This window comes from Anser anser (assembly GCF_964211835.1).
Source record: "Anser anser genome assembly, chromosome: 2".
NCBI lineage: Eukaryota > Metazoa > Chordata > Aves > Anseriformes > Anatidae > Anser > Anser anser.
This window is the reverse complement of record NC_139721.1, coordinates 45,813,439-45,839,302: the sequence shown is the minus strand read 5'-3', so window position 1 is coordinate 45,839,302 and position 25,864 is coordinate 45,813,439. Positions and strand designations below refer to the sequence as shown.

Below are 25,864 nucleotides of genomic sequence, written 5' to 3'. Positions count from 1 at the left end.
CGAAGCAGCGAGGGCTGCAAGTACCACGCGCAGCTGGCCCGCGGCCAGGCAAGGTCTGGGGAGGCAGAGCTGAGCAGGAGTCACACGCAGCTAGAAGAAAAGCCCGCGAGACTGCAGATTAACAGCCTCCAAGAAAAAAAAAAAAAAACATACCCAGACGGTGTTGGCCAGCTGAAATCTCGTCCTCAGTTTTGCAAGCGGTCTGTCAGACGCTAGACCTGGCAGCATCTGAGGCCAGCGGCACGGCTCCGTTTGCAGGCTGCTCAGATAACAACCGCATGGCTAACGAGATGGACTCGGAGAAGTTATTTTGAGTTGCAACAGCTAGCGCCTATCTTATCGAGAGCTGGATGAGCACAATCACCGCTGTTACTTGCTCCACATCTTCTCGTGAAGGAACAGAAAGAATTTTACTCGTGGCACCAAATGACAGAGCAAACAGCACCCAGGGAAGCAGGGCGCATACTCCGCAGTCACCCATACCTCCCATACCTCCCCTTCTTCTCACAGGCAGTCCCACTGACACAGGTTTGAACCATAACTCTTATTTTCTTGTAGAAATACCCACCCAGGCTCTTCCTAGAAGTTACAAAGGACCCAACATAACCACCGTGTGGTGGCACTGCTCAAAGCTGCAGCCTGCAAAACAAGCCCTCCCTCTGTAGCCAAGGGCTGGGAAGCCCCCAGCTGCAAGCAGAAGGTGGCAAAGTACTTTGCACTTTCAACGCAATCCCTGAGTGGCAGGGAGATGTGTTGGAAAGCACAACCAGAAGGAAAAGGGGCACTGCTGCACCTCAGATGAAGCAGTGCTTCGGAGGTGAGCAGCAGGATGACAGAGCACAGCATTCCTCATTTGCTCCACAAAAACCTACTGCACTTGGAGGTGCAACAAACATCAGATCCAACACTAAAAGTCATTGCCATAGCGTATGGCATACTGAATATTCCTCACCAGGCAAGGTTAAGCGTGGAAGGACAGCCTGACCTTGCTACAAGTTCAGATGAAGTCATAAGGCTGCATGAGGAAGTTTGGCATAAATAAATAAATACGTTGGTACTTGCATGACTCCTTATGCAGCTACACCTTGGCAGTGGATTGCTCTTAGCTCAGTCACACAGCTATTACCAAAAGCAAAGAATGGTCATCATAAATCTCACTCTCCCATAGTGGTGGCACCTACAGTTTAGGAACAATGGTCCCATCAATCTTCCACACCCACTGCTGTCTACCAAATACCATATTTCCCATTAAGTATTTCATGAACTGATTTAGTATGATTCGATAGACCAGCTGCAATCACATGGCCTTTTGGACTACTGTGACTTTCAGAAGTCAGGCATTATGTTATTTATTTGTCATTAGAAAACCCCACGTGCTGTAAAGAGGTACATATGGTACCTAACCAGCAGTAAGAGGTAAAGAATGGGTGCTTTTCAGCTCTCTAAACTACGCTCTGTGTCTTTTTTTTTTTTATAGTTTGGATAACAAATTGTGGAAGAAGCTAGTATGAGGCTTTGTTTCTCTCTAACACATGTATTATGATCTGTTCCCCCTCTTCCCAAAAGAAAACCCACCAAAAGGTTGCAGGATTTTTTTTTCCTGGCAATAAGACACTGCTCTAACAGTACCACACACAAACTGGATGAGCAGCCAACTGCTGAGTGGGAGGCTCATTAAAAAGGGCCATTTGCTTGCCATATGTCTCTTTCTTCTAGACGAGACTAATTCTAGTCATTAGAGCTCCAACCAGAAATAGAGATTAGCAAAGCCACTTTTTGTTAAAACGGTACCAGAAAAGAGCTTCAGTCCCACCACCTCTTCCTGCTCCTGTCCTCCATCGCCACCCAGACTGCTGCTATTGTCTCGTTCCACCACCACCACCTCCCTTTCATTCCTCTCCCTCCCCGGTACCGCTGTAGCATTTCCCCTGCTCTTTCCCACACCCAGCACGACGACTGCAGCAGGGTAAGGCGACGAGATCAGCTGAGCTTGTCTGCCACCGAGCAGCCTGCACACTGTGCTCCCGGCTTGGGAAGGCAGCACAAACACATCTGCTCCCAACCGTGCCCCCAGAGCAGCTCCGGTGGGCCTTCAGGTCCACACTGTGCATCTTCAGCAGCACACCGCACCAGCAGGGAAACAGAAGTAACTCAGAGGCACCCACAGGATTCCTGCAACGGTCAATTGACAAAAATAAGCGTCAAAAAGAAAAGCCAAAATATGAAATAACAACAACAGAAACACCAGAGAAAATCCACCCTAAGATTTCAAATACATCTCTAAGCTTCTCTTTTAGATTAAGATAAGGCAGTTTTTCAGATGGGAACATATGCACACTAGATCTTATTATAAATGTCAGTCTCTTCTATTTACATACTGTTTTAAGACACTGCCAGTCTGAAGTCAAATTCGGGTTCTCCATCAATTTTCAGTTAGCAAGTTTGTCTAAATTCCCGGTATGTTTCTATAGCAACTGTCCTCCTGGAGGATCTGAAAGTGCTTCACAAGAAAACCAATACCCGGCACAGTTACAAGAAACCATCACTTCACCCATCTAACATCTCAGCAATGTCTAGAGAAGATGAGAGCTGATTTATTGTCACACCGATACTTGAATTCATAGTATCCCTCATCGCACACCACAGGATATGCTGTACTCCTTCCCCTCCTCTGTGTGAGGAGCACATCCTTCCTAGTATCTGGATCTGGGTTTGGGTTTCCCTGTCACACTCTTAAGAATCTCTCAACTCAGACACAAAGGTCAAACGCAGCACTGCTTCATTTTTCTTTGGCGATGCCATTTGTACAGCAAGCGTCATAGTGTCGTAATTCCCCACCCACCCTCCCCTTTGAACCCCAGCAACGAACAGGAACACAGCAGCTACAGAACTGGATTATGCAAGCTACCCTGCACACCCGTCTCACCAACATTTCATTTTTCCTATCCAGCTTCACAGAAGTCCCACTGAGCCTACACAGCCCTTATTTACATAGCAGAGGCCTGTGCAGTATTTTATCAGAGATGCTTTCCCCAGTTGCTACTTCCTCCTGCACTCCCTTTCTCCCCCACAGATACACATCCCATACTCGCTTCTGCTTAAAAGTTTATTAATGCAAAAATAAAGTAAAAAAAAATTCTCTTCTGGCAGAAGATGACAACTGTGGCTCCTATCAGGTTGATGAAGACCTTCAGAAACCTTCAGGCGTGACCGTGCATCCTAATGGCCTGTTCCTCTTCCTTTCTTCTGCACGTGTGCAGCCACTGTGACAAAAACGGGCCCTTTCACGTGGTGAGCTGGCCCACACACACCTGCTAGGAGAGGGATCAGGTGAGCACAGCGCTACAAGGCAACAGCGAACAGCCACGGCCGGCTCAAATTGTTCCAGCCACCCAAAGGCAGCCAGCCCTGGCTGGCTATTCCCAGTCTACTGCAGTATGAAATTCACGTGAGATGGACCAGAAAAGGTTGAGCCAGTGACAAAGAGACTGCTGTGAAGGTGACTCCCCTGTAAACGTAACCTTCCTGGTAGTTGGATTTAAAAGGCCCTTCTTAGTCCGTGTAGGCTCACCAGGCAATCGTTCCAAGTTTGAGGACCCTCATGAAAGCCCGCATTACACAGTATACACACGTGCTCTGCCTCTCCTTCTTTGCCCTGGCTTTGCCTTCCTTTGGGATCAAACCGCACGCTCTGGTTCACAAGAAAAGTTGAGTCTCATTGCAGAGGAAATACGGCACAGGCTTCAGTTTCCATCTGTTGCTTAGGTCCTTCAGAAGAAGATGATTACCTCTGCTGCTCCCAGTCGGGTAAAAACGGCCACCTTTACTATTAGCTTTAACAGCTTCCCCCCTCCCGGCACACACTGGAACAAGTTAATCTCTGCCACCTGAGAAGAGCGAGTCTCTGCACAACAGTTCACGGCAGAGAAAAAAGCCAGTTCTTCCACTCCTCGAAGTTTCAAAGCTCACAGAAGTGCCTTTCCCTGACACAGCAGAATCACCGTCTTGGATCACAGGCTAAATTAAACACACAAATTACATTCTCCATATAAACAGAGTTATACAGGGCTTAAATAGCACGGTTTTATTTTACTGTTGGCACCAATAGGTACAGTAGCTCAGCCGAAGCCCAAGCCGTCCGTGATGTCAGTTGCTTTAATAGGCAGCGCTGACGCGACCGGCTTTCGTTCCCAGACGTGAAGTGTGCTGGTTTCCATGGGGAGGATGCTGACTGAAGAATTCCTACCACACTTCCTATCAGTTGTTTCGAGCGGCAAATACTGGCTCCAGGGAAAAAAAAAGTCTGCTCTGGCATCCCAAAATTCACGAGATGACATCATCCTGCACAGCAAATTTCTCTGCTGCTCCCCCCAAAGCGCACACAACCTATCGGGAACCCTGCTGCAGATTCCTGCCAGCTGGGTTGTGTATTTAAGGAAGGGAAAGACATTCGTAATTTCTGGCTTGCTCGTTTGCCATGTTAGCTCAGCTACAACAGTTCCTCTCCAAGCCTGAGGAGCAAAGGGATCAGTCTATAGGATCTCCTAGGCTAATCGTAAAACCTCGTGGCAATTTCTTCCATCCCAAATTCCCATGCAGATTTAGACTGTGCAACAAGTCAGAATATCAGCAAAAGAGGGGACAAACCTGAGCCAAAGTAAAACTATATGCAGAAGAGACAGCCAAATAAAGTTTATGTTTGTTTAAAAAAAAGAGTATGCAATAAACCATATTGCAACCCCCTAAACACTCAGGTTTGTACTTCTCTGCAAAAATCTTCATCTGCTACCAGCACGCACTGTGTCAGGGAAAGGCACTTCTGTGAGCTTTGAAACTTCGAGGAGTGGAAGAACTGGCTTTTTTCTCTGCTGTGAACTGTTGTGCAGAGACTCGCTCTTCTCAGGTGGCAGAGATTAACTTGTTCCAGTGTGTGCCGGGAAGGGGGAAGCTGTTAAAGCTAAGATAGATGGTATTAAACCTAGAAAGGTTAGGTGACTATATGAGTCAGAAAGGTGCCCTTGTGGCCAAGACGGCCAACAGTATCCTGGGATGCATTCAGAAGAGTGTTGCCAGCAGGTCGAGGCAGGTGATCTTGCCCCTCCACTCAGCCCTGGTGAGGCCTCACCTGGAGTGAGGTGTCCAGTTCTGGGCTCCCCAGTACAGGAGGGATGTGGAGCTACTGGAGTGAGCCCAGCAGAAGGCTACAAAGATGATCAGGGAAGTGGAGCATCTCTCTCGTGAGGAAATGCTGAGGAATCTGGGCCTGTTTAGCCTGGAGAAGAGTAGACTGAGAGGGGATCTTACTGCTGTATATAAATATCTTAAGGCATTGTATCAAGGGGATGGGGCCAGACTCTTTTCAGTGGTGCCCAGCAACAGGACAAGAGGCAATGGGCACAAACTGAAACATGAGAAGTTCCAGCTGGGCATGAGGAAAAACTTCACTGCGAGGGTGACAGGGCACTGGCACAGGTTGCCCAGAGAGGTTGTGGAGCCTCTTTCTCTGGAGATATTCAAAGTCTGCCGCCTGGGCGTGATCCTGTGAAACGTGCTCTAGATGACCCTGCTTCAGCAGGGGGGTTGGACTGGATGGTCTCCAGGGGTCCCTTCCAACCTCAACCACTCTGTGATTCTGTGATATACATGCATGTACACATGCACACACACTCTTCTACTTCAGGAAAACAGGTGTGAATTACAGACTTGCAATTACAGACTACAGGCTAACAGAGCTCCTCTCTTTGAGCTTCTAATTATCCTTCAAGTTTTCCAACAGTATGGTTAAACCTGCCTAAACATCTACTCCAGGGTAGGAAAGGATGAAACAGCTTCACACTTAGTTCACCTCTAGTTCCCAAATGATGCCTAAAATAGGCAGTTTTTCCACCTATCGCACTCCCAGGATGCAGGAGGGAGGTATTATGGCAAAGAACATAGGGTCCTGCTTTGCAGGTATATCTCCATCTCCAGCTGTCCTATCTGGAAACCTATATGCACATACAGAAATGCTTGTCCCTCTCCAGCTTAACCGGCAGGAGGTTAACAACCAGGTAGGCTGCAGTGCTCATGTACCTCCTCCCTCTTAAAGCCTTAATTTACAGCTCACGGAAGAAGAGAACAGCTTCCTCTTGGGAACTCAGGAGCCACATTCCCAGCTTCCTCGTAGCCAGTACTTAGGGCAGTCTCAAGTGGCTGGAAACGTGGGAGCAGACTGGAACCTTGAGCGTAGCCCTAAATATACGCCAGATTCCAGGGTGGATTAGCCTTTTCCCCTGAGCTTCATAGCAGTTGTGTTAGGCAACTTTTAAGAGCGCTTCAGCCTTTCTGCTGTCATGCAGATAAGCCCAGTGCTCTACCCTACCACCAGCCAAGAGCTAGGGCAACGTAATTCAAGCAATGCTGAGCAAATCCTATGTGATTTCGCCCATCTCACAGCCATCTGGGAACTGGTTTCCTGGCTGCTGTTCTAACCTTCCCTCAACTGCAATCTTTTAAGAAGTCATCCTCCCCAGTTAATTTCTTTTGTATAAGCCTCTAGAGTTCTCTCCTAATTGATGCAGCTCCTATCAGCTTCTTCGCTGCCCCCAGAGATCTGAAGCAAACAAACAAAAACCTTACAGTGAATGCTTCTAAGGTCACAGCTGAATTTCAGCAAGCTGCAAGTTTGCAGACTTGGAGTAACAGCCAAGAAGCGTGGAAGTCTGAGAAGAACATGTGATAGTTCAAATCAGCAGTTGTAAAAGCTGCGAGTTTTCCTCTCTCCTCCTACTCCCTTTCCCTCTCACCACGAAAACATGAAGTTCAGTGCTGAGGCAAACCTTAGGCTTTTTAACAAGGGTAAGGTTGCGCTCAGAAGACAGTAGAGAAAAGGAAAATGGCTGTATCTAAAGACAAACACCTCTTTCTGACTAATACGTCACTGAACAGTATAGAAAAATATCTCTATCAGCACAAGTTTTTGTTTCTTTCAAGGCACCAAGCAAATCTCTTGAAACAAATCAAATTTGATACAAACTTGAGTCTACAAATCACAAACTTTTCTCCCAGGTTGGAAAGGAAGACAGAAAAATCAGGTGCTCTCTGTCTGTGAGCTTCTGGGACATAATCTCTCTTCCTCTATCCCTGGCAGAAATCCCACCCTGTGAACTAATCCTACCTTTCCGACTGCACCGCAGAGCAGCAGGCTGTGATGGCTGCAGACTCCACGGCAGTTTCAGGTGTTTCAGCCGGGCCAGGCAGCAGGACTGGAGGTGGATGGGAGCTCAGACAGAGCTGAATGGGGTTTCACCGTTATGCTGAATATGAACCACTCTGGAAGACAAGTAAATTCTACAAATTCTGTAGATGGGAGACTCCACAAGTCTCTCGTAAACATAAGATCGTATATATACAAAGAGAAAAGCAGTCTGCCTCACGGCCTGCTGATTTTAATAAGGATGATAATTTCAAAGAAATGGGACACTGCAAAAAAAGGCTGGCTGATTTCAGAGATACAAAGTTGAAAGTACTTCAAACGATTATCAGCAGTTCTGCCTGATGAAGAATGGTACACTGCTGTTTCACCAGAAGCTGCATTTGAACCATCTCCCTGCACAGAAGAGGTGTTTCTGATCCATAGCGTGCATCCTGGGAAGCTGCCAGCACACAATACTAGAAAGCTAGTACTGTACATATTCCTTAATATGTACATGCACATATTTCTTAATAGGTTAAAAAAACTAACAACACAAAGTAGAAGAGATTCTCCAATACAGGTGGTCAGACAAAAGTGGAATGTTTCATTAAAACTTACGTAAAATACCGCTACTTCATCTGACTGGGTGCTGGTGGGCAGGGGAAGGATGAAGGAACAGGAAGAATATGATCCTGGAGGTGTGAAAGCAATGGGAAATTTTTGCCAGCATTTTCTGTGCCTGCATTTTTTATCCTGCGACTTGACATTGCACTGCTGGTCAATGGAGAGACGTCTGCCAAAGGTTAAAAGGCACAGAAATGTGGAATAACAAACAGATAGGGCCATGGTGAATCATGGCAAGTCTGACATCAGCTTAACTTTACAGTAAGTCTATGGGAGAAAAAAAAAAAAACATAAAAATTAAGAATATAGAGATTTGTTCATGTATGGAAGAGCAATTCACCCATTATTCCTCAATGACAGATTTATAAAATCCAGGAATATGAAGACAGTTGACAGACCACAAGGCCTTGATTCCCTAGAATAGAAAAACAGAGTCTTTGGCAAGGAAAAAGAAGAGAAAAACCAAACAAGAAAACTACGTAGATAAATACAGATTAAGACAGTTATTGCCCTGACAGAGAAAACATGGAATGGTGCTCTGTGAGCAATGTGATGTGTTTTGGAGATTGCTGTTCTCAGACTTCCCAACTGAAGAGACAAATTCTGCAATACCCAGGCACCATTCTACAATGACACTTATAAATTAATACTGAAGATACATTTTTCTCTTCAGTTATGGGGAGAAATGGGTTGCAGTTCTCAGGAAAGTTCACAAAAATCAAGTATTTAGTGTTACAAGCCTCCTATTTCTGTTTTAAACCCATGAAGACCATATGCTGGTGGCAGTGTTTTTATTAGCAGTACCTGTGAAAAAAGCTTTCATACCTCTGACTGCTTTTAAGATCAAACAACCTTTTTGAAGAAAACAAAACGAAAACAAAACTTGAGTACCGGGGGGTTAAATGTGGGGGTTGTTTTTTGTCTTGGTTTTCTTCTGAGGACACACATTCATTAATCATTCACCAGCCCATACACACACGACAGCCTCTTTCAGAACCACTGAATTCAGGCCCTGTTCTCTAGAAGCTGTATGCAGTTGTACAGCATAAAAGCCCCAGAACTATGTGATAGTTGGGTGCCAGGTTAAGTTCAAAGCAAAACACAAATTAAACTGCAAAACACATTTCATATCAGGGAGTGGTGTACCTGTTTGCTGGAGAGGACTCACCTAAGTAAGTTCCCTACTCCAAAGCAGTGTCCCTCCCTGTTCCAGATCTCACCCACTTCTTTGAACTTAAAAGTTACTCCATCAGAGCTGTACTCCCCCACTTACACAAAAGAACAAGTTTACCTCTTCCTGACACCATCTTCTGTTTGCAGTGAGGCAAAGGTGAGTAAAAGGGCCCTTTGTCCATCACTACCTGAACTGAACTTAGGCCAGCAAAGCACCCCATCTGTCCCCAGAGTGATTCAGGCTGGCAATAGCTACCCTAAAGTCATTAATTGATGAACATTCACCAGTCTAGAGTCTGCTCTTCTCTCCAAAGCCATGAAGAGAGCCATAGAGCACACTTACAACAGAGCTAACCTACCACTAAACACCTAACAGTGTTTGGCATCACCACACTTTCACATCTTGGATTGAAGAGATTCAAGGGTTGACCTGTTGTCAACATCTCGAGACAACTAGGAGATGCCTAACTCACACCACACTTCAGCACTCTCCTCCCTGTGTCCACATCCCGACCATCCCAGAGCGGGCAGCAGGAGGCTTGGTGGCACTGCACAACTGCCTCCGAGGCGGGCGTGCCTTCGGACAGGAGACAGGAACTGCTGCTGCACGTTGCAGCGTCTCCGGGAGTTCTCCAGCTCCGCAGCTGCAAAGGCAAGTTCACTCCTGAGAAGACCTGCAGAGAGAGCCTTCCTCCGTGTTAACAGGATGCAGTGAGCCACGGCCATGATTAACAAATCAAACTAGTAGAAACAGGTTTCAGTAGGATGTTCATTTACACTGGTTCAAAAACCAGAGAAGGGATTTCTGACTCATTCCCACCAGCTGCCCCACCTGGGGAAGGCTCACACGGTGAGGCTGTGTATTTCTTCATGTAAAAGACATTAAGAAAGCTATCGGTATTCTTAGGTAAGCAGCCGGACAGGGCACAAGTGATTACTCTGTATTAGTAATTGTACACCTTCACTTTGTGGCTGGGAGGCATGAGGTCACAGGAAGAGTATTTCCAACACCCCGGATATGTTACAACACGGCACACCCTGGAATAGGGTGTTACTTTCTAGTGTCTTAATAGAAGTATTTTCTTTATTACTTGCCTTGTACGAACACACAGATGGCAGCACTGATGCAAGAGCTATTTCCCTCCAACCTCTGGACAAAGCTGATTAAAAAAAAATAAGTGGTAGGAAGGTTGATTTTTTAAATAAAGTCATCATTTTGAGGGAACATCTTTGCTGTCAGAAGGGAAAACCCACTAACAGACAGGACAAGGGAGCAAATGAACCATCAGTTACAACAACAGAGATAAGGCACTAGAAAACAACAGTAAAGGCCCTGTTATGATTTGATTAAACATGGGAGGGAGTATCTGGGGCAAAGTAACCTTGATGCTGCCAGCTCATCCCATAGTATTTCTTTTTCCACTGCGTATGCTCACCAATACTACTCTGGCCTCTGAAAGAAAAGGCCGTGCTGTGTAGGCAAGAGTACGCACACACTCGTGTCTCGTTCCACAGCCCTCCGTGCTGCTTTACCTGTACAGCAAGTTTAGGTAACCACATCCAGCTCCATCCAACTCCGAAGCAGCGATCTGCACCCAGAACAAACCATGGCCACGTAGCGCAGGCATGTACAACAGCCTGAACCCGGGCTCTTTAGAGTCAGAGCAGGGTACCTCTGGGTCTTGAGCTGATAAAACCTCAATAGCGCTTTTGGTTTGAGCTCTATAGCCCCACAACCTGACACAAGAAGGATCAGACATCATCTGAGGCCCATGGTGTTCAAGGCCTCTGACGGTGGCTTCAATCACTTTCAGTTATCACAGAATACGTGCAAGAAGCAGCCACGAACGCCTGCAGCTCCCCACACAGCTACCTCTGCACAGAGAACAAGAGGCATTTGTCTTGACAAGAAGCAGCACAGCGAAGTTTAATTCTGCAAGATACCAAATTCAGATCATACAACAGCATTTTTCAGAGGTTACTACAGGAGACGTTTATCAAGGTGAAGATACACAGCGCTGCCTCAGCCTGAAGTAGGGGTAACATTTGTTGTCAGCTGGAGGGTATAGGTGATGCACATTCATTTCTGGAGTAGAAATTTAATATTAGGGATATAGTAGCAGGAACAGTATAAAGCTAGCTCAAACAGAGAGCAGGCAAGGCCTTGTTAGAAGTATCAAGTGTGAATTATGGGAACTTGAGGAGGGGAAAGGACACCCAAGCAATGCCTGTATGCTGCAGTGGTTTGCCCAGGAGTCCTGTGAAGTCTGCTCTCTTACAGCAAGACAGGAGACTACCAGGACAGTAATTTTGATCCACTCTTCATTCTACACACACGTGAAGACCTCCTTTGTTTTAGGAGTCAGAAACACATTAGCCATTTGTTTTTAATTACATGAGAATCAAACTTGATGCTACATTAACTTTAGCTTTTACTCTAAAGAGAAGCAGACTGGAAAGAGTATTCAAGAGGGAATGCTTAGACTAACAGCTGTCATAGATGAGTCTTCTCTGACAGCAACAGCAAAAATTAACTATATGTCAGACACCCCCAAACAAAACAACTGGGGTAGTAGCTTCCCAGTAACAGGACTGCAGAACAGAGGTTCTGTTAATGAAATTTCACATAAATGTAAAATACAGCATTTTCTTTCTTTAACAAGGCTTTATTATATTTAGGTCTAATAAGTGTATCAAAACCTGATTTAGCAAATAACAAAATAAGACTTACGTTATACTAGTATTTATATATGCGAGTGATGACTCTGTGGTACTTAAACCCACAATCCCAGGGGAATAAAATCAGCTTCAACTTCCCTTTCTGCTAAACAGTAGCAACCAAAATGATGCTACGATCTGCTACTTTAAAATCTTGGAGAATGAAATTATAGCATTAAATATGAAAGAAATCTGGAAGGTCATTTTAATAAAATGTTTATATTCAACGATTCAACGTCTAAGGACTTTTCTGGTAGGCAGTATAAGCAACAATGACAACTGCGTATTTGTAGTTGATGTCTTACTTGACAGAAGTTTAAAGTGAAAGCGTGCAAAAAAAAATCAGCAGTCATAATCCAAAACTTACAGGCAAACGTACGTGAACTGTATTGTTGTATGAAGACATAAAATCCCACCTCTAAAACCAAAAACTAATGGCTGAACCCCATAAAAACAGCCTGCCACCTGTTTCCAGTTGTGTTTTCTGCAAAGATGGTAAGTTCTTGCATGTAAATGGAGAGCTGTGCCAGCAAGCTCACAAGGCTATGGCCAGCTGAACACCCTACCTTTTGGTAGCAGCACATCCTGCTCAGAGAAGTTCATGATTCTGGAGCGCTCCCACTGCCCAGCCTTCTCATGGCTTACCACAGAGCAGATACCCAACCTGGCTCTTGAGCTAGAAGCATAAATGCATCAGGGCAGCACCCAGCCCAACAAGCCTTCTGCAGCAGCAACATTAAGCACAGCCGCTTTCACGTGGGGTTCTGGATCCCAAAAGCACGTCATATGGGGTTCTGGATCCCATGCACTGCACAATGCAGCCCTGACAACTCACTTAGTGTTACCTTACAGAGCCCTGTATCATATTCCACGGCAGCATAAATTTATTTTTAGGGTATGGAAGATACCTCTGAATGCTTTTGGAGGTTAGAACCCAAGCACCTGGTTGCAGTGCTTTTCTAGCTAAGCCTTCACATCCTTAGACACACCTCTTCTTTCTCAGAGGCAAACTTACATTGCATGATCTGATACCGCAAGTTAGCACTGACCATTTCTGTGAGGTTCCTTTGGCAGCACTGGATCGTACCACTTGTTTAGCATGCGCCTTTACTACGTGGCAATTTTTGAACTTTCCTGTATTTTCATCTCATAAATGAGGAGTTTACAGCAGGAAAATTTCTGGAGGTTGTTTGACAGCAAAATGTGTTCTGTCAACTAAACACACTCTTCCTGCATTAACACAAGCCAGGAAGAAAACCACATCAATGGTTTTTGCAATATCCTAGGGAACAGACTTTGAGTTTACATAGATATCAGCAAAATCAAGCCAAGCATGAACGAAACATGAAGAACCAGGAAACCCTGCCTCGCAGATCTTTGTTAAGTTCTTTACAAATTAAGAACCAAGCTTTAGTAAACCCCTTAGGAGTCCAACCTTCTTTTACACCAATAACCAGTTTATTTTCTGTTCTTCCAGGAATCAGTGAGAATTTTAAAATGCACCATTCAGCCTGAAAGAAGTAAAGTGTTTATCTGGCCATGGCACTGAAGCTTATGGAGGTGTGAAAAAAGAACGGTTATTAAGCACATGCACTAGAAACTGCTTATGCTAAAAAAGTTAAATTCAAAGAATTTTAATGCCATGTATATTATGACACTATGTGCTAACAGACCAAAGCTTTTAAACATGTCTTAAAAAAATTAACCTTCCAGAAGCCAGCTCCAAGGAGAAACAGCCTAAGTTCCATCACTAACATGCAGTGCATCACTGCAGTGGCAGCACTGGTGCGATTAAAGCAAATCTCAGTTAGCTCTCATACAACTCATCCCACCCTCATTACACCAACATTTAAAAAAGAGACAGTAAGACAGCTGAATTGATTAATCAGTCGACGAGTGACTATATGAAAGACAGAGCACACACCTTTGCTCTGTAGCCATGGCTCTTTGAGCTTACACTTCCCAGCCTTCTACATTTTTGCATCTTAACGGCAGCAAGATAAGTACACCCCAATCAGACAGTACCGCTCTATTCAGCTTGTCAATAAGGACATTAAGCAGTGGGAAGTTATTAAAATAATTTCTTAGGAAAGCAAAACTAATTTGAAATTGTAAAATAAATATTGATTAGCTGTGCCATACCTACCTACTGGGAACAACGGTATTACTGCATCATCCAAAGAGGCAGGCAGCAACAAAGAAATCTCAAGGAGCAGCAGTGTAAAACCTCAGTATTGTTATGAATGCTCCCTAGCTTTTAACACAGAAAGATTTTTAAAATATTTTTAAATAAACCCCATTTATTTAAGTAAACCCCATTCCATCTTTGATCATTTCAGGGCATTTTCAAACTTCCATACTTTTGCTACCATGTTCACAGGTGAAAAAGGCTGGCAATTCATTAAGGTCAAATTAAAACCGATTCCTCTGCATCACTGTGTGTTCTCTAAGCATGCTACCCTATCATCTATTTAGTACCCCTGGGAGTACATCAGTTTTTCTTGCACTTGGTAGCATTATCAAAAGGTCATGGTCACCAATATCAGTGACTTAGCTTCACTCCATCAATTAAAGTGACCAATATAAGTGGTAGGTGATTCATCCTCTTTGAATTTGTATTTCAGATTAACAACAACTTTACCTGCATAGTGTACAGGGATTTCTATCTTTGGCCCTATGACGTAGTGGCCCTCCTCCAGACTGTGAGCTGTAATTGTTGTCCACTGCCGACATGAATGAATCAGAAGGTAATCACTCTCTCGAAGGCCTTCTACAGTTTCTCCTGCAAAACAGATGCATTTTTTTTTAATTAATTGCATATAGAATTAGGAAAACTTCACAATAAGCATTTTATTCTTATTACTGCACATTTTTCAGACATTTTGATATTTAAAAATCCAATTAAGTTTTAATTCTGAACAGTATTCATTTTGCAATGTAAGCACTTTGTCTTCAAGGAAACAAACATAAAACAACACAGTGCCTGCCTACAAGTACCACAGAGATGTACTCTAGATTACTCAGCAGTGGCTCTCAGGCTACTTTTTCAGTTTTCTGCATGAACAGACTTTTTCATATCCCTGTTTACGTCTGCCTGTCTCGCTTAATACGTATGCTTGAGACTTCTTAACTTTTAAACAAAGGAAAGCTATAAATAAACATGTCAGTTATGACGTTTTGGAGGTATCAAGAGAAAAGTCATTTTCATATGTTAACAGATCAGCACCACACTAACCTATAGACACCTGAAGCCAAACCTTGTTCATCACTACTAAGTAACTGGGTACTTCATTTGCAGATACAGAGATATCAGCTCTGTCACTCCATCCCTTTGCAAGTCACTAGGTAGTCAGCCGTTCCTATATATCTAAAATTAATTAAGAGGGCTTATAAAAAAGATGGAGAGCAACTTTTTGCTCGGTCAGACAAAGATGGGACAAGGAGGGGCAGAGAGGGAAATGTTAACATGCACCAAAGTCTTCTCTGAGGTAAATGCCCCCACAGATCATGCTTACCTCACCTCTGCAACGCTCTTTCTCATACTCCGGTGCCTGTCAAGTCCATCCCAAATACCGCCAGACAGAGGGCTCTCCTTTATTCCCATCTGTCCCAAATCTTTTGCATTTCCACAAGCACCCTTCCCTCCTCCTCCACTGACTGCAGTGCCTGACCTGGACAACACTGCTTCGCTTGGTTTTCCAGTGATTGCAAGAGCCACATTAGCCTACTCAAAGTACTAGATATCCACACCAAGGATGACATATGAACAAAATTTTATACAGCAGGGGATACCACAGCATAACGCTCTCCTACATTCCTGGTCTTACACATACAGACTACAAGACACCTTTCTCAAGGTGTCTTGAAAGCAGTCACATGAACTTTCAGAAACACTTAGTAGATGCTAACCACAGGCCAAGAATAACAAAGCTTTAAGTTTCATTTTGCTCTCTCCCTCCGACCCTCTGCTGTTGCAGCCAGAAATAAAGCAAGCAGTTTAGCCCTGGAATCACATTTGGACAAAACCCATTCCTTTCAGCTACTACAGCAAACTACGCTTCCTCCTCCCTGTCTTCCCATGTTTTTAAGGCAGAGGAAGCATCACACTTTCTGTCTCAAGCAGCAGACGTTTCCCTGCTCAGGCTCGACAAAGGAGGGAGACTTCCCATTGTGCTCCTTCTGCCCACGCCAGGCAATCTTTTCCACGGCGTGCAGCGCTTACTGCACACTCCATTCCTGCCTGATTTCATGCTCTCATTCTATCAAGAATCACCCTCCTACACGAATCAAAATACAGCAACTGGCGGGTGTGAGAACTGCTGGATTTTAAGTCGGGAGAGACCACTGCCACCGACTGCTCTGCCACCCGCGGACCGACGGACTCTGGCTGATCTCTACAGCAACGTGGCTGTGGCCCATCAAGGGGCAGACATGTCCCAGGGCTTCCCAGGCTCTGCTAGACCTTAAAACAAGTTCCGATTTTGCACACGTGGGGCTGCAACTTAAAGGAGTGGGTGGGCAACCCCAAGGCATATGGAGCTCACCAGTACCAGTTACTCTTTGCCCTGTGGAGGTCCCATTTCCAGTTTTACTCCTTTTTGACAGCGGAGAGAGCAGCTTCCAACCATGCAAGCACAGTATTTCAAGAGATGGTTTCCAAGAGCTACTTGGACTGTGTCTCCACACCTGCACCCTCAGTGCACTGGGAGCACAGGAGAAGGGACCTCGGAAGGCCTAGGGCAGAGTGACAAAAGGGCCAGGCAGCACAGGAAAGCTCTGCAGTCCCTTCCGTATCTTGAAGGACCTTCAGGTATTTGTTAGAGGAGTCATGCACCCACTATATTTCACCAAATCATCTGCCTTTGAGCATCCTGCACACATCTTCTCCGGAGATATTCAAGGCCCGTCTGGACACCTACCTGGGCAACCTGCTCTAGGGAACCTGCTTTGGCAGGGGGGTTGGACCGATGACCTCTTGAGGTCCCTTCCAGCCCCTCCAATTCCGTGATCTTCTGCTCTCTGCTTACAAGGCAACTCCTAATAGATATAAAAAGCCTCCTCATCTTACTGCAGCAGACAGTTGAAATTTTCGGGGAAAACACAATGATAATAATATACAGTGTTACTTGAAACTCCTGTTTCAGTTCAGAGACTTACACTCCTGCTTTCTATAATCCATGGCAACAAGTAATTATTCCATCCCACAACAAAACACAAACAATGACACCTAAGGGAAGAACTAGTATTTTACTAGTTTCACTGACAATGGTAAACAAATTTTGAAGAAAATACAAAGCATCTCTGGTATGCTTTTCTACGCCTTACAATTTGTAGTTATAATTTCAGGCCATTACCTAAAGAAAGGCTGAATTGTACCAGCCAGGATTGCAGGGAAATAATTATAGTATGGGTCATCCTCCGAAAGTCTGAGAAAGACGTTCTCAGGAAAAACAACAACAAAAAAATACCCATTATGAAAAGGAGCTTCCAGCCGTGGCTCACAAGCCATGATCTGTTTAAGTGGTTACTCTTAAAACTGGGTGGGACAGGTGAGTGTAAAAAGATATTACCAAGGCAGGCCCAAGAGTGACTACCCAATTAAGTCTGCAGCTGGAAGTAGCTGCATTTTTTTTTTTTCTGTTTGAGCCTTGGAAACCACAATTCCTGTTACAACAATCATTCGCTCACGCTGATTAAGTCGGAAATGAATTCTGTACTTCTCCATGGAGCTGGAGCAGAGAGAGGTGGAATGCAAGCCTCCTGCACAAGGGCAGGTCTGTCGGTACCACGTCCTGGTCTCCTGTCTTTGTGGGTGGACCGGCTGCCTGCCGTGGCCTTATAGGAAGATGCTCCTTGTAGGGATTAATGGACTAGCAAAAACACAAGTACAAGGAAGAGTCAAACGTGAATGAGACAACAGAACGTGGTGGTGCACGCTCTTCTGTTTTCTTCCGTTGACTTGCTCAGTGCCTTTAGAGCAGTCTCCTCCTGGAGAGATGAACCTTTCAGGCAGGAGACATCTCTGAAGCAGGCTGTGCTGCTCAGGTCCCGGCCCAAGCACAGCCCGGGCTTCGCCCTTTACACTTCTCTCAGCAAACCGTACCTTGCAAAACAGCCACACGCATCCAATCTGATTTTCCCCCGTCTCAGTAACACAGGTTATGCAAGCCTTTCATTAATCACATTTCAGCTATGTGGGAGAGAAGTCAGCAGCCTTCACATCCACAAACTATGCAACTCGGTTCTCACCTATTCAACATACTCCTACACAACTGCTTACATAAAGCCAGACGCCATGAGAAAATAGAGCACAGGCCACTCATCTTTAGTAACAGTTTTGTCTCGTATGATCAAATATGGATTAGCTGTATCTCCTCACCCTCTCCTCCCCACCCCGAATGCCTGCAATATAATTAAACCACTACAAAGAATCTACAGGCAAATACTTGAGTGCTTTTTTTCTCCTAAATAGAAGTCAGAAGCAATGAATTATCACATGCATTTCCCCACCCCTCCTCAAGTTCCCTACCTTTCCAAAACATGAGTCAACTTTATTCATAATAATGCCCGAGACTAAGAAACTCATGATTCGCTAACAGCGTGTAAATCCTAAATAAAGCATCGACACCCAACCGTGCCTCGCAATAAAAGCCTCACACCTCTGAGCTGAGAAGTTAGCCGGTGTTCCTAAACAAGCTGTCATCCTATAAGCACTGTGACCGGGACCAGGATGCGGGCTATTTCATCACAGATCACCTAAGCAGCGTCTAACAGCTGCTCATTTATTCATTCTGAATCTGACATATTGCCATTTTTAGTTATATGATTGGCAAAACTTCATTTCCACACAATTCCTAAAAACCACCAATACTGCAAAGCACGCTGCTGTTCAAAGGCTATTGCAGACGGAATGCTGACCACGAAAGGAAAATTGTTCACATGTTGGTACAGTTAAAAAACAAAATTAAAAAAAAAAAGATAATTGCTTAATCTAGATTCCCATGCTTATTAAATACCACCTACATTAAATGCCAATACATCTTTCATAATTCTTTCCAGTTCCAAAACGGTATCACCCGCGTTTGCCAAACCTTGGCTCTGTCGCTGTAAACACTCCGATCTCAGATTAACAGTTAAGAACTATAGCAAGACTGGGAGCAGGATAGCTCAATCTGCAAGTTCAGAGACGAATTTCTGTTCTCACCTGCAGTTTTTCAGAACCAGATGAGGAAACAGTAGCTGGCTACGTGTCGGGCCTGACCTTATACACGGCAATGCTGCGGCACACACGGAAGCACATCTCTTTTGAAGGAAGCACTGACCTCCCTGCAAGCTGTAGCAACCACTTACTTTCTGAGGATGTGCACTTTTATTTCCTTTGGCATTTCCCAATTTCTAAATGTTTAGGGTAAAGACTCTGAGGTAGAGCTGAAGACCCTCCAGTTTTGAAGGGTCTGAGCATCTCCATCTCTTCTTCACCTCCCTCCGGATCAACAATGGGCCAAGTCCCATGAAAGAAAATTCACCCTGGTTTCACATATTCTCATTTGCCAAAGATAGCAGTGACTTTTCAACACTAACCACTAAAGAAAAATAATGAAACAAATGAAAAACATCAAACAAAAAGCATCAGAAAAAAACAACACCTTTTAGGGTTCTCATTCTAGCATTGAGAAGCTGATATTCAAGTCACTGCAGAATGTGCAGAATAACATGACTCATTCACTCACAGAAACTACACTTCTAAAAATAAGCAGCAATCTACACGAACATAAACATTTTTATAATGCCACACACTGCCATCCTGGCTGAGAGTTGACATCACTCCCTTTAAAACACAAGCTTTTCGTCTGGAGACATGAGAATAGTAGGTAAAGAGCAATTCAAAGAAAAAGGAAGTCCATGCAAGGTTCCAGCAACATAACAGATAGCATTTACACGTGCCAGATGAACTGGATACCGTCAGCTCCTGCCAGGAAGATGGTTATGGAGACATTCCTCTCATCTCATTCATCACAGAGGACTGTAAAGCGAGCTTAATGCTGTCCCTTGCACATTAGTTCAAGCATGCAGAATTTGCTCTTCCTGGAACAAAAAGGCTTACAGAAAATAGCTCGTGACAATCTTAAGATCACTTCTGTGAAATAGCTGGTGAAGAAGATGCCTGCTAAACCCCAGGGAAAATTCATCAAGACTTTGTGCCATGTGTTTTCATTAAGTCTGAACTCCATCTGCATCCAGGTAACAGCTGCTGTACAATTAAGTGCATCACCCAGGCTGCCTTGGTCAGTTAAGTAGGTGGTGGGTTTTAATTACCCCATCTAATGTTCCACAATCACATAACATAACATTATACAGGAAAATCTCAGCAACATTAAAAACCACTTCAGTGGGTGCTCAGCCAGGTAACTACAAAAAGACAAGCAAATGAGTAGCTTCAACTGTCCCCCGCTGGAGCTTGTACCAGCACTTGCTAGGACCGAAGGGTTAATTTGAAGAAAGCAAAGAGGTGGCTGCCTGGTCAGGTGAGCACTTCCAGTGTGAAATGTGGTTAACGTTTGGACTCGATGACCTTAGAGGTCTTTTCCAACCCAAATGATTCTATGAAATCACTAGGAATACCTGTCAGCATGTGGCTAATTTCATGAGAGACTAGAAAATAAGGTTTATTTTGCAATAATTGGAAGCTAACAGAAAACAGAATGATTAGAAACTGGAAAAAAAAAAAAGAAAAAGAAGAAAGAAGTCAGGTGCTTATTTATTTATCATGTTATTATAGCACTGAGGAGCCTTACTTGCACGGTATCTGCTGCACTGGACAAGCAGAAGGGACTCCTTCCCTGGCTGAGGGCCAAACAAGCCATGTGTTAATATACACCTCAACATTATCCTACAGCACCACAAAAACACAAAGCATAGCTCCAGCCAGGATGAAATGAAATTATAACCCATTGTTATTAAAAAAAAAAAAAAAAAGACCATTATTGACTTCATGGTTCTGTGCAGAGATGTTTCAGGTCAGAGGGAGGTCACACTGCTAGCACAAATAGAAATGCCAGCCCTGCTTTTCCACTCCAAAAGAAAGAATCTACAATACCGTACAGCAGTCAACTAGTAAAAGTTGCCTTGTTTTTTGAAAAGGCCAACTTGTGTTACTGCAAGTATTTGCTAGTCACATAGCTCCCACAGAGGTATCATCCTAAGATGAACTTGGTTTCTTTTTAAGTCATTGGCACATTCACAGCAAGTAAAAGCTGCAGCTCCTCCCAGCACACAAGCACAGTGTTTCCTGTTCCAAAGATGGTTTAAATACATGTAGTAGAGGAAAAATAAATGAGACATGGCAACTCGGAAGATGAACTCGACTACATGCTACTGGTTATTCAAATACCTGCAGTGCTGTGGTATGTGACCATCTGAAGGCAGCTGGTCATCAGACCATCAAAGTAAGGAAAGAAACAAATGAGCAAATACCCTCTTTCCTTCAGAAGTACTGACTTCACCTAAAGTCATCTCATGGTCATGCTGTTTTAGACAGACTGAAGCTGTACCAGCACATGGGACAGATTCATCCAACCTGCAACCTACCACAATGCTATCACAGCATATAATCGTTCATCCCCAACTCTCAGTCATATTACCTTAGCAGAACAAGCGTCTCTTTTCCTACAGTTAAAGCTCTCTTCTTTCATAATGCTGAGTTTGGACTTTACATTTATGGGGAAGAAACAGAGACTCCTTGTTAACTCTGAATATTCAAATTAGGATAATGACATATATATATCTATTTACTTTAAATACTAGATCATGCAACCTGCTCACCAAAGTACTCCTCATGGCAAATAACTTATATCTGAACTCTAAAGGAAGGTGGAGGAAGGAAATCAAACATTTTGTTTTCTACATGCTGCATCATACTCTAGTGTATCTGTTGGGAATACTCCTATAGGGACATATCTCAATGTCAAAGAGCAGTAAGTGTTAAGTTAGGGTGGTTTGCTTGCTTTAACTTTGGCAGTGTATTTGGTTACTGAGTCAAATCTCAATGAGCTGTTCAGCCTGCCAGTGCTATTCTTTCCGCAAACATAAAACTTGTCAAAATGTAGGTCAGAGAAAAAAGTTCAATAGGATGAGAACAACGTCTGAATTTTCCATTTTGAAGTAGCAATAGGGTTTTGTATGGAAAAATTTCACATCCTTGTAATTTTTCTTAACAAAGGAATGAAAGAAAACCTCACAACTATTTTGGTACATGAAGAACCCCACTTTTAACAACAGTAGCGAACAGGAAATCTACAAGGATTGAAAATGTTACTTTTTTTGTCACTATGACTGAACAGAGGCTTGGAAGAGTTACTGTTTCATAAAATGTATAATGGAAGAGAAGTAAAAGAGCACTGAATTGAAGAAAACACTACTGCTGGGGAAAAACAAAACAAAACACACCTTCCTTGAAAGCCTCTCCATGTTATCAGTCTCACTTCGTCATTCCATACAGACATTAAAAAAAAAAAAAAAAAGTAAGAATTATCTAGCTGATCAGATAAACTTCTTTGTTTAAAGAAAAGCAAAACAATGTGCATGGGGGTGGATCATGTGTAATCTAAATGCAGACTGCCAGTGAGTTAGATGGGTAAATACTGTAGTTTCAGCGGAGGGCCACAAAGATGATACAGGGCCTGGAGCATCTTCCCTATGAGGAAAGGCTGCGAGACCTGGGTCTGTTCAGCCTGGAGAAGAGAAGACTGAGAGGGGATCTCATCAATGTGTATAAATACCTGAGGTGTGGGAAACAGAGGGATTTGGCCAACCTCTTCTCAGTGGTTTGCGGGGATAGGACAAGGGGCAATGGCCACAAGATAGAGCACAGGAAGTCCCGCACCAGCATGCGCAAGAACTTCTTCATGGTGAGGGTGACAGAGCACTGGAACAGGCTGCCCAGGGAGGTTGTGGAGTCTCCCTCTCTGGAGATATTCAAGGCACATCTGGACACCTACCTGGGCAGCCTGCTTTAAGGAGCCTGCTTTGGCAGGGGGGTTGGACCCGATGATCTTTTGAGGTCTCTTCCAACCCCTTCGATTCTGTGATTCTGGGAGCAAGGTGGAAAAAAAAAACAAACAAAAAAAACCACATTAACATTTAATCATCTCTGGGATATAAAGCGTAGTATACTAAATTTTTAATTTAAAGAGGGCCAATTCATTACGAAAGCCTGACTGTGGTCTCATCTGTGTCTGAGCACAGTGGATGGGAGTAGAGGTCTCTGTCCCCAGCTGCACAACCTTCTGAGCTAGCAACACAAAGATTTGGAATAAAAATTGCAGTTTTATCAAGGACTGTTGATAATCAACCTCACTTTTCAGCTTCCTTTCTTAATTTGCTGAGTAGTTTTAAATATGTCTCTGTTTAACTGTTTCATTCCAGCAGCACATTCGTTTGTGCTGGTTCCTATTACCTGGATCAAGCAGTATTTCTGTCGTGATTCAAATTCCTATTAAACCCCTCTCTCTCAGAAGAAATACAATGCTGATTTGAAGTGTCATCAACTGAAGAGATCCACATCTTCCAGCAGATGAAAGGCCTCGTCTGACAGCACACGAGCAGCACCCAAACTGCTCTTCCGCAGCACGGCCCGGTACCGGCAATCACGCTTCCCTCAGCCTCGGGTGGCGGAGGGAGGGAACCCGTGTTAGTTTCACAGGCAAGGCACAAATAAGCCAAGAGCTCAACAAGCCGAATGCTAAGCAGTGCCCAGTATCCATAATCCCAAACCTGATTGTAGCAAAGGCCACAAAGCTCAAACACTGTGCTCACTGCCAGGAAGGCAATGGAGGGGGCGCAGCAGGCCAAGGCCCGGCCTGCAGTCAGTCAGTGCTCCCAGCACACTGATCCCCTGCGGCATGGTCAGACAGCTCCGAAGCTGTCCATGGCAGGCTGCACCCACAGCACGGCTGGGAACAGGCCACAAGTCACTCTGTCTCCCTCTTAATGCTGGATCAGCCCAGCTTCAAGCACCACAGCACACAGCATCAAGCTGAACGCACACCGCACAGCACCGCTTCTCTTCCTGCCGCATCTTCAGGACAAGCTCCCCAAGAGTTTTGCTTTGGCTGGAACAACTGTTGCTGGCTACAGCTGGCCACATTGCAACAATTTTCAGTGGTGTCCCAACCACAGGGCATCCAGTTTGCCTCACTGACCCTACCTGCAAGCAAGGGGCAAGGAGAGCCTTGCCCTCAGACTGCCCAACCACTTCTTGCAGCGCTTCCTGCGCTTCTGTAATCCCTCAGCCTCACAGCACTGTGATCAAACATTGCTTTGGGTGACCATTAAATATTTCACAATCAAGAGAAAGGAGATAAGGCTTTGCTTCTGCAATTTCCAATCTGTATTTCCAGATACAATCAAATTGCTTCAATCCAACTGATGCTGAACTCGGGCTATCATCCACTAATACCCAAAAAGAGAGCAGAGACTCCCATCCCCCTATTCTTTTTATGCCTGCCAGCAAGAAGACAGATTTATTTCTTCAGGATTAGCATTTTGCTACTGGAACAACTAGATATACCAGTACTGTTGCAACAAATCAGCATAAACCATAATCTTGTTACAAGGCTATGGGACAGATTAATCCACTGAAAAATCCAGTTTGTTCCAATACAAGCTTTCCTCTAGCTGCGAATGCAGAGAGACATCATCTCAGAGAGTCTCCAAAAACCTGTTTGACCTACTGTGGGGAAGAGGAGCACAAATACTTCAAATACACTCAAAGCTGAATGCTGGTGGCACTGCCATCGGTGGGGAATGCTCCACCGCCTTCATCACTCCCACAGATTGAACCTTGGCAACTTGCTTTCTTTGTGTTCATAAAGAACCAGTGGAAAAAAAGAGTAAGGGTAACACCACAGATTGCACTGAGTTTTGTTTGCGTTTGTTTCAAGCCTTCAGAGCAAACATCTCAGAATGAGAAACCTTACTTTGTATGAACTCCAGCCAAGCAAGCCAAAGCACATCTTTCAACACAGCCTGCTCTCCACCCCCACACGGGGGAAAAAAAAAATAACAACAAAACAACACTCAGAACAACAATTTCTTAACATGTGCATTCCAAAACACAGTAACTTTCTGTCACTATCGTAATTACTCTTATTAATGCTGAACATCAAACGTAACTGTATGTTTGTTGTATCTGCATTACAGATTTAGCTGTAAGATTGATCCAACAGAGCAGTACATTTCCCTGGTTACTTACAAACTACCGTAGAAAGTCTCAGCAATTCTTTAAAATACTCTAATACCCCACAACACCGGGAATAGTGCTAACTATTTATCGTTGTACTTTAGACTTGAAGGGAAAAAAATGATCTGAGAATTACCCAATTAATTGAAAACTAAGATTCTTATCGAAGAAAGTTTTCTGTTTCTGAAGTTACCTAAGATCTGAAGCTGTAAGAGTAAGAGCAGAGAATCCCGTATCAACTACATTTAAAATGTTCACAGGTTAATAGAACGAAAAAGCTGAACAACTTTTCATTGCATGCAAGGCAGACTCCAGCCTAGTTTAGCAGACTCCAGCCTAGTTTAGTGTTAGTGTAGAGAGAGGGAGACAGGAATTTATATGTGGATCTAATGTTTAGTTTATTTTCCCTTTTTAATTCTCATTGGCAAACGCAAGGAAAGGAGATTTAAAACATTTGCCTTGCAATCAGGGCACCACATCTAGAAACTAAGACCCCAACCAGTAACTTTCACAAGCAATCTGATCAGCATGATTAAGAGAATGACAGAACTACCTGACCAAAAGCAAAGCATGGCAGTAATGGGACTTCTGAGCAGCATGCTGCCATCCAAAGCAGCTCTTTTAAATACCTCATTAAGAGAGCTGAGGTTTTCCTTTACTAGAGGCAAGCATTCCTCATGCTAGAAAGCTCCTGCTCAGGAGCATCTATAAATATTGTGAGGGCCACTGGAGGATACACTTCCAAGTGCCTGTTTAACATCGGCTGCCGAGTTGGAGAAGCTTAATACTTAGAGGTGGGAGGTCAGCATTTAGCATTGCACTACGTGCTTTCATTGGCTTCCTATTTATTTCCAAGTACAGCAACAAAATGGTTGCTTTAATTGAGAAACTGATGGCAGCTGCACAACTTTGCGGCTGCAGAAACCATCTCTCCC

The 25,864-nt window shown here is 44.1% G+C and overlaps 1 protein-coding gene across 2 annotated transcripts in view; it reads right to left on the bottom strand.

Moving 5' to 3' along the window:
* GAREM1 (GRB2 associated regulator of MAPK1 subtype 1) overlaps positions 1 to 25,864 on the bottom strand; it is a 103,980-nt gene that overhangs the window by 65,719 nt on the left and 12,397 nt on the right. For both annotated transcript variants that reach the window (XM_083826593.1, XM_083826592.1), the window contains exon 2: positions 14,331 to 14,471. In XM_083826593.1, coding sequence (XP_083682719.1) covers positions 14,331 to 14,336 — 6 coding nt within the window. In that variant the 5' untranslated portion in view covers positions 14,337 to 14,471. The remainder of the gene's footprint in view (positions 1 to 14,330; positions 14,472 to 25,864) is intronic.